Source organism: Pelophylax lessonae (genome assembly GCF_965119305.1).
Source record: "Pelophylax lessonae genome assembly, chromosome: 2".
Taxonomy (NCBI): Eukaryota; Metazoa; Chordata; class Amphibia; order Anura; family Ranidae; genus Pelophylax; species Pelophylax lessonae.
The window spans coordinates 134,125,147-134,134,274 of record NC_138769.1 but is presented as its reverse complement, the minus strand read 5'-3'; the positions used below and the strand labels follow the sequence as shown (position 1 = coordinate 134,134,274).

The 9,128-nt window shown below is 44.2% G+C and overlaps 1 protein-coding gene across 1 annotated transcript in view; it reads left to right on the top strand.

The window, feature by feature from the left end:
- Nucleotides 1-8,459: 8,459 nt before the first annotated feature.
- HIP1 (huntingtin interacting protein 1) overlaps nucleotides 8,460-9,128 on the top strand; it is a 260,017-nt gene continuing 259,348 nt past the window's right edge. The window contains exon 1 of the mRNA XM_082244525.1: nucleotides 8,460-9,029. Within this exon, the coding sequence (XP_082100651.1) occupies nucleotides 9,012-9,029 (18 nt within the window). The 5' untranslated portion in view covers nucleotides 8,460-9,011. The remainder of the gene's footprint in view (nucleotides 9,030-9,128) is intronic.

Genomic DNA, 9,128 nt, shown 5'->3' with positions numbered 1-9,128 from the left:
TAGGCAACATAGGAGCGATGAACAAAAAAAAGAAAAAACAACACTTCATAAAGGAGAAACAATAGGCAAAGGGCACAAGCCCACGCCTAAGAAGCACTTTCTGAGAGATAGGCAAAGCTAGTGCCAAGGAAAGCAAATCTGGGGTGAAAAGTTCTGAGAACCGAGTGAGGTTACTCACCGCACAGGGACTGCCTTGGTATGGACATTCCCTCAGCGGCTGTTCAGCATGAATGGTGTCTATTGGATCGTTGAGGCAGCAGTTGGGCTGGTTGGTTCTCTGAAAAGCTTTGATCCATAGGTGAGGAGGTAGATGAGTCAGGAACAATAATAATAAATAACCCGCGCTTGGTTGATAGCTAAAATACAGGAAGCAGCTGCTGTTCACCCGACGGGAGGAAAAAACAAAACAAATTAATAAAAACAGCGCTTGCTAAATGGAATAAATAACAAATAAAGTGATAGAGGTGCTAAGAAAATGCGTATCAACATTTAAAGTGCAAAATAATCCCTATAATATATAGGTCAATAAATAAATGTGCAAAATAAGCAATGTAATCAAATACGTATATATATATATATATATATATATATATATATATATATATACACAAATAAATAATTGAGGTAGCGCCCTCCTAGTTAGGTAGGTGCTAGGTAAAGCATCTATTGCTCCTGCTGCTTATCAGGGGAGCCTGATCTATTAGGTTGCCTGTTGCATGTCTCCAGGTGTGATTCACTGGTTCTGAGGGAGTGTCCCCACTGCATCCAATGAGGGACCTTGTTGGACAGTAGAGGAAACCTAGCCAGTGACACATCATGTTTTATGACAGTCCCAGTGGGAGGGCATTCCTGCAATGCATCCTGGGACTGATTATAAATACTGAGGGGACATGTGACAGGGCGTCTTTGGCGGGAAGCAAAGTCCCAGGAGGAGGTGGGCGGCTGTCTCTCCTCCTGCAGTGTGTGAGGAAGGTGGTCTTAGGCGGTCGGCCTAGTGAACCAGGTGTGGAGCCGAGCTGCAGAGGATCCAGAGTGCTGACGGTGGAGCTGCTGGCAGAGTCTCTTGACAAAAACAGTGTCCGTGAGTACTGAGGGACCTGCCAAAGGGTCTGGCCCAGGAAGGGGGGCCACTCCAGTGAAGTCAGGGGATCAAGGAGCTAGCTCACACGGAGAGTATGACAATAAAGGGGTGCCATGTACAAAGCCCTGAAGAATAGGAACAAAAGGGGGTGCCAGGAAGGGCCCTGAAGTGTGTTCTGCAGTACAGTACAGCTTATCTAAAGTGGTTAATTTATCACTACTTCATCGCTATTGCCAAGGTGAAGCAGCGGCCTTGTACAAGTACAGTTAGGCATCCCAGCAAATTGTGCATAGTTTATTCAAGTTGGAGTATCCCACTCATTCCCTTCTTCTATCCAAGTTCTCAATAAAACAACAAAAAACCAAAACCCCTAAACTGTTTCTTGACTGAGCCAACCACTTTAAAGTCACTAAACTATTGTGCTGTTGCTATGGGTAACCCAGGGAACCTGTCACCAGCAGCTCCCAAGGGAGTAGTGCTACATTGAGTTCATAAATAAATGCGTCCACTAATAGAGTTCAATTCATAAATAAGTGCATGCAGTAATGAATTTCATCAAATGTTCAGAAAAACTGTGCAAAGCTGCTCAAAAAAGTGCTCAGGTGCCTTATTTTCATATTGCTGGAAGGTGCTCATCTGTGTCAAGGTGCCACTCTCCCTTCTTGCACCCCCACTCACCAGAAATGAAGACCCCCCTCTGGACCAAATGCAGTCTTAATGGTTAACAGTGAGTGTGGAGTCCTGGGTACCATCCAGCAGTAACATTTAGTTCAAGTATCCAGAAATAGTTTCCTTAGCAGGCTCAGCCAAAACGCAATTGGTAAAACCGGAAATTACGGTATAACCAATTGCATCACTTCCTGTTTCCTTGTGGAATGCACGCGAGACAGCGTTTTAGGACGTTTTTTATACTATTACCTACTGCCTATTTTTTCTTGGACTTTGTGAGTATATATGTGATCTACTTTAATAAATAACCTTTTAAAACAATATCACACTACGATCTTCTTATTTCATTTTGGCTGAGCCTGCTAAGGAAATTATTTCTTATCGAAAACGAAGTGAGCACAACAAGCATTCTTTACTGCATATACAGACTGATTTTACTGTTGTGAATTCATCTGGTTTGGGGAGTGTCCCCACTATACTGTTTTTCCAGGTTCTACTGTGTCTCGACCCCTCTAGTCCGCTCTCCTGGACCTCTGGGTTCAGCTCCATCCTTCTGGCACACCAGGCCAACTGCCTGTGACCACACACTAACTGCTGTCACCCTCCTTCTGTGACTCTGCTCACTAGCCAAAGGCCGCAAGCACATGTGCTCCTGGCTTTATATACTACACCTCACAATGCACTGAGACAATAATCTGTGCCAATCACTGGGGCTGTATCGAAGCCTGTGTGTTTATTGGTCAGGCTTCCTCCACTGTCCAACCTGCCTCCCCACCGGGCCAGTGGGGACACTCCCCAAACCAGGTGAATTCACAACAGTAAAATCAGTCTGTATATGCAGTAAAGAATGCTTGTTATACTCACTGTGGAACCTAAAGGGTTAATCCTCTGCATTGTGTAAAAAGGCTGTTTGATCCTGTATGCACAGATCCTCCTCTTCTTGCATTGTCCACATATCATCCGGATAAGACAGAGTTACTGGAGTCACTCTTCACATGCTCAGTGCTCACATGCACATCCACACGCTCAGTTTGGTGTGCATTGCTAGAGAGGGTTTTTTTTCTTGGGAGTGTGCATGTGATTAGCACAGGCCAATCAGCACTGTCCAGACAGAGGTTCAGGGGTCCTGTAGTCTCATAGGACAGCCAGCACAGTATGAAAACCCCTCCTAAAAGCTTTAACCATGCACTGATAGAAGTCACAAGACTGCTATATGCTGCTAACGAGAAAAGGTATTTATAAGTTTGTACTTTCAAAAATGATTGCATTTCCATGTTCTGTGTACTGTGGGAGACCAGATATAGTGGATGAAGGGGGTTTAGTAACACTTTAAGTAAGGGAAACCTGCAGTAAAGCCTTCCGGCTTCACAGCCGGTTTCTTACTGCACATGTGCGTCCTGCAAAGCACTGCATGCAGCACAGTGCATTCTAAGCCCTGATTGGGCAAAGCTTTACCCAATCAGGACACAGTGAATAGTTGTTTGTTAAGCAGCGGGGCCGGGAAACCGGCCATGGCATCCTTAACAACCAATGAGTCATCAGCTGTCAATAGGCTTCCCCGCTGGCAGCTGAATAAAAATAAAAACATTTCCGACAATAAAAAAGTGAAAAAAAAATGGCGTGGAGGTCCAGTGTGGATTTTAAGGGGAACCCCCGCCAAAATTTAAAAAAATTGCGTGGGGTCCCCCCAAAATTCATACCAGACCCTGAGCATGCCGCTTGGCAGGTCAGGAAAGGAGGGACAAGTGAGTGTCCCCCTCCTCCTGAACCATAACCATACCAGGCCACGTGCCCACAAAATTGGGGTCTGTGGACAGTGGGCCTCCTTTAACAAGGGGGCCCCCAGATTCCTCCCCCGCCCTATGTGAATGAATATGGGATACATAGTATCCCTACCCATTCACCAAAAAAGTGTCAGAAAGTAATAAAAACACAGATTTTTGACAATTCCTTTGTTTTTTTCTTTGTTTTTTTAGTAATGTCCCCTGATGTAGATCTATCGTCAATTACGATGCCACCACACCGCCGGACCCGGAAAAAAAAAAAAAGCTCTGTTGTCAACTAACCCCCGAATGCCTAGCTTGCCATTTGACCGTTCTTATATAGGTAAGAGCAACCAGGTGACATCACCTGGTGGCACCGCCCCCTTGTGATTAGTGATGTCGCGAACATAAAATTCGCTGTTCACGAACGGCGAACGCGAACATCGGCGAATGTTCGCGAACCGGCGAACATTGCGAACCGCCATAGACTTTAATAGGCAGGTGAATTTTAAAACCCACAGGGACTCTTTCTGGCCACAATAGTAATGGAAAAGTTGTTTCAAGGGGACAAATACCTGGACTGTGGCATGCCGGAGAGGGATCACACAAAAAAAAGTTCTTAAAAATTGTAATTTTTTGATAGAGAGCCAATTATTGGAAAAATTAAAAAAAAAAATAAAAATAAAAAAATTGGATTTAGCATCTGGGGGGTCTAAAAAGTGTACCTGTGAAGTTTCAGCTCTGTAGCATGTCCGGAACCAGAAAAAATTACGAATTAGGGTTAGGGCTAGGGTTAGGGTTAGGGCTAGGGTTAGGGTTAGGTTTAGGGTTAGGGTTATTTTTATGGCTAGGCTTAGAGGGTTAGGGTTAAGGTTAGAGGGTTAGGGTTATGGTTAGAGGGTTAGGGTTAGGTTTAGTGTTAGGGGCTAGGGTTAGGGTTACGGTGAGATACTTAGGGTTAGAGTTAGTAGCCCTACCCCTCTAACTCTAACCCTAAGCACTAAAAATAACCCTAACCTTAGCCCTGACCCTAACCCTAGCCCTAACCCTAACCCTAGCCCTAACCCTGATTCTATTTTTTTTCTGGTTCTTGACATGCTACACAGCTGAAACTTCACAGGTACACTTTTTAGACCCCCCAGACAATAAATCCAAAGAATTTTTTTTTTAAAGTTTTTTTTTTTTTTTTTTTTTTTTTAAGTTTTCCAATAATTGGCTCTCTATCAAAAATGACAATTTTTAAGAACTTTTTTTGTGTGATTTAGTGTCTAGGGAGTCTAAAAAGTGTACTTGTGAAGTTTCAGCTCTATAGCATGTCCAGAACCAGAAAAAAAGATAATTTTTCAGTAGAGCAGGGATGGTGGGAACCCCTTTTACACCTATATGATCTTTTTTTCCTGGTTCTGGACATGCTGCAGAGCTGAAACTTCACAAGTACACCTTTTAGACCCCCCAAACAATAAATCCAAAGAAAATTTTTTTTTTGTTAAGTTTTTTTTTTTTTTTTTTAAGTTTTCCAATAATTGGCTCTCTATCAAAAATTACAATTTTTAAGAACTTTTTTGTGTGATTTAGTGTCTAGGGGGTCTAAAAAGTGTACTTGTGAAGTTTCAGCTCTGTAGCATGTCCAGAACCAGAAAAAAAGATAATTTTTCAGTAGAGCAGGGATGGTGGGAACCCCTTTTACACCTATATGATCTTTTTTCCTGGTTCTGGACATGCTGCAGAGCTGAAACTTCACAGGTACACCTTTTAGACCCCCCCCCCCCCCCAAACAATAAATCCAAAGAAATTTTTTTTTGTTAAGTTTTTTTTTTTTTAAGTTTTTCCAATAATTGTCTCTCTATCAAAAATGACAATTTTTAAGAACTTTTTTTGTGTGATTTAGTGTCTAGGGGGTCTAAAAAGTGTACTTGTGAAGTTTCAGCTCTGTAGCATGTCCAGAACCAGAAAAAAAGATAATTTTTCAGTAGAGCAGGGATGGTGGGAACCCCTTTTACACCTATATGATCTTTTTTTCCTGGTTCTGGACATGCTGCAGAGCTGAAACTTCACAGGTACACCTTTTAGACCCCCCAAACAATAAATCCAAAGAAATTTTTTTTTTGTTAAGGTTTTTTTTTTTTTTTTAAGTTTTCCAATAATTGGCTCTCTATCAAAAAATGACAATTTTTAAGAACTTTTTTTGTGTGATTTAGTGTCTAGGGGGTCTAAAAAGTGTACATGTGAAGTGTCAGCTCTGTAGCATGTCCAGAACCAGAAAAAAAAGATAATTTTTCAGTAGGGCAGGGATGGTGGGAACCCCTTTTACACCTATATGATCTTTTTTTTTCTGGTTCTGGACATGCTACATATATATATATATATATATATATATTAAAAAAATACTCAAATACCAGCCCTCAAAGGGGCTTTTGGGGACAATATATATATATATATATATATATATATATATATATATATATATATATATATATATATATATATATATATATATATATATCTCACAGAACAAAAAAAATTACACAAATACCAGCCCTCAAAAGGGCTTTTGGGGACAATATATATATATATATATATATATATATATATACAAAAAAAACCTCAAATACCAGCCCTAGGAAGGGCTTTTTGGGGTGCTGTCCTTACAGCAGGAGTGTACCAAGAACACTGGCTAACAAGACCGGGAACTGTCCCCAGCTATAACAGCAGCAGCAGCACCAGCACTTTCCCTGCTCTCAGTAACACAGAAATGATCTAAGATGGATGCTGCCCTTGCTTATTTATAGGAGGTGGGAGGGTGTGGGAGGGAGGTATGCTGATTGGCCTGGAATGTGTCTGCTGACTGTGATGTTCAGGGTCAAAGTTTGCCTCAATGATGATGTATAGGAGGCGGACCGAACATCGCATATGTTCGCCCGCAGCGGCGAACGCGAACGTTCGAAGTTCGCCGGCGAACCGTTCGGTACATCTCTACTTGTGATGTCACTGCCCCCCCCCTGCCCCAAAGCACCCACCTCCCAATGTTGAGGGCAAGTGGCCTGGTATGGTTCAGGTGGGGAAGGCGGGCGCTCGCTCCCCCCCCTTTCTGACATACTGGGCTGCATTCTTGGATAAAGGGTCTGTTTTGAATTTTGGGGTGGGGACCCCATGCTGCTTTTTCAAACATTTTTGGTGTTGGGTTCCCCTTAAAATTCATACCAGGCCCTTGTATGGATTTGGGGGAACCCATGCCATTTTTTAAAACTTTTTTTGTTGCCAGTTTCATTCATTTTTTTCTTTAGAGATGTCAGTCTTGCTGCAGTAGGTTCTATCCATGGTAAAGATGCGCCACTTTACGGGCAAACTAAGGGAACCCCGCAGGCACTACTTTTAAAGACATTTTTCATTTTTATTGTTGCACTTTAAGCATCATTAAAATCACTGCTCCAGTAAAAACGATCTTTTTCAAAAACTTTTTTTTTGCATTAATACATTTCCCCTAGAGCAGTACCTGGACCCCAGTACACTTTTTTATGGCCAATTACTTGCATATGAGCCTTCAAATTGGGGACTTCAGATTTTTCAAGTTCGGGTCCCAAAGACTTTAATAGAGTTTACCGTTTGGGTCCAAAGTTTTTTTGTTGTTCGGGAGTCCTGATGCGAACCGAACCGTCTCTAGGGGTGACATCAACATGCCTTCTAGCTGAGCTAGAAGCCAAAGCTTCTACAAGAATTTAGGACAACCAACACGTGTGACCACAACAATGTTTTTTTTTTTTTTTTGAGGGGAGGGGGGCAGGGGGCCTCCCTCATACATTGTCAGATCTGATTGCAGGACTTGGATGGACTCTTTAGTAGAGAATTCCTTTCAAACAAAAGCAACTCACTTGTCTCTTTATAAATAACTCAGTCAAAGTATGAGCAGCAAACATGTATTGGCCCAGCAGAAGATTTCTAGGATGGCCCGGGGACACTGTTCCTCCTCAATATGTCATGGCATGTACAAATGCTCAGTTAAGGTATTTATATATGCAATTATTCCGGAGGAGGAATCCCAGAAAGCCAGCAATGAGGAGTATGAATGAGCCTGGGCGGCTGAGCAGGCATGACAAGCTGGCAATAAGGAGCAGATGGCATCACTGGAGGGACTGCTTAGGGAAAGCCAGCAGCCAGGACATAGAACTGGTTACTGACAACCCACATCCGTTAATCTGCCTCTAATGGAATGAATGGGATTGTCTGTATTCCTAATAACAGGGAATGAAGAGAAGAACGGTACTGAGGACTGTGCATCGTCATCACTGTCCCCCTGCAGTCCCTAAAGCATCTATTCTTATTCTAATAGCACCGCTCCATGCAATGTCCATTCCCCTCCTGTCTGGTTGGAGTTGAGGAGCTCCCACATTTCTCTCTATTGTGCACCCCTCCTTTCTGTCTCTGCTTCTCCCCCCCCCCCCCCTGTAGGCTGTCTCTTCCTCTGACTACCCCCACTCTGTGGGCTGTCTCTTCCTCTGCCCCCCCACTCTGTAGGCTTTCCCTACCTCTGCCCCCCCCCCCACACACACACACACACACGCACACACTCTGTAGGCTGTCTCTGCCCCCCTCTCTCTGTAGGCTGTCTCTGCCCCCCTCTCTCTGTAGGCTGTCTCTGCCCCCCTCTCTCTGTAGGCTGTCTCTGCCCCCCTCTCTCTGTAGGCTGTCTCTGCCCCCCTCTCTCTGTAGGCTGTCCCTGCCTGTGCCCCCCTCTCTCTGTAGGATGTCCCTGCCTCTGCCCATGTTTCAGCCTCTCTCACCCTTCTATCTAGCAGCAGGAAGAGAGTTGGCCTCCTATTTGCAGGCTATGTGAGCAGACGAGGATCAGTGGTGTTGCTGCCTTCATCCCTTTTGTCGGTTGTGCTGTGTCTGCATGCAGTGGATGCTCTCTGTCTGGCTCCTTGTATACAGTGTATATCTGTCAATGCATGGATTTGAACAGCCCATCTCCACCCCCTCTCTGATCTCTCTCTGTGCTCCTTCCTATTACAACACTCCCTCTGTACAACTGTCTCACTCTCATCTGCCCATAGGCGCTTAGTTTCTATTTGATGCTATTTACTTCTACTTGGCTTTTGTATGGCTGGCTGTGGAGCACCCCGCCTGCATCACTTGGTGCCCACCCCCCACTCTTCATCACTGCCTGGATTTTCTGATGCAGTTGGGTCCCTCTAATTCCTAAGCACAGTGCCCAGCCTGATCAGACCATTAGATCTGGGTGCCCTCTTTGCTTTCTGCCTGCCCTGTGCAAGCAAGTTTCTGCTCATCTGCATCCCTGCCCCCTCCCTCCCCCAGCAGGCAGACTGTTGCTTTTGTTGTCCCTGTATTGGTGTGGCCCTGGGGAGAAAGGGGGCAGAGGGATCATGTGGCTCTGGGCTCCCTGCTAACTCCTGAACACCATTTGGGCTATTGAAGGTGGAGTGTGTGTACAGCTGCAACAAGGGCTCTTCTGCTGGCCTGGCTGACATCCTGCTAGAAACATGGACGCTGGCAAAATGGTGAGTACATCTTTGCATGCTGGGGCAGGTGACTTTTTGCAACTTTTGTTATTTTTTAACCCCTTGACTGCATTTTTTTTTTTATTGGTCACCCTCCCA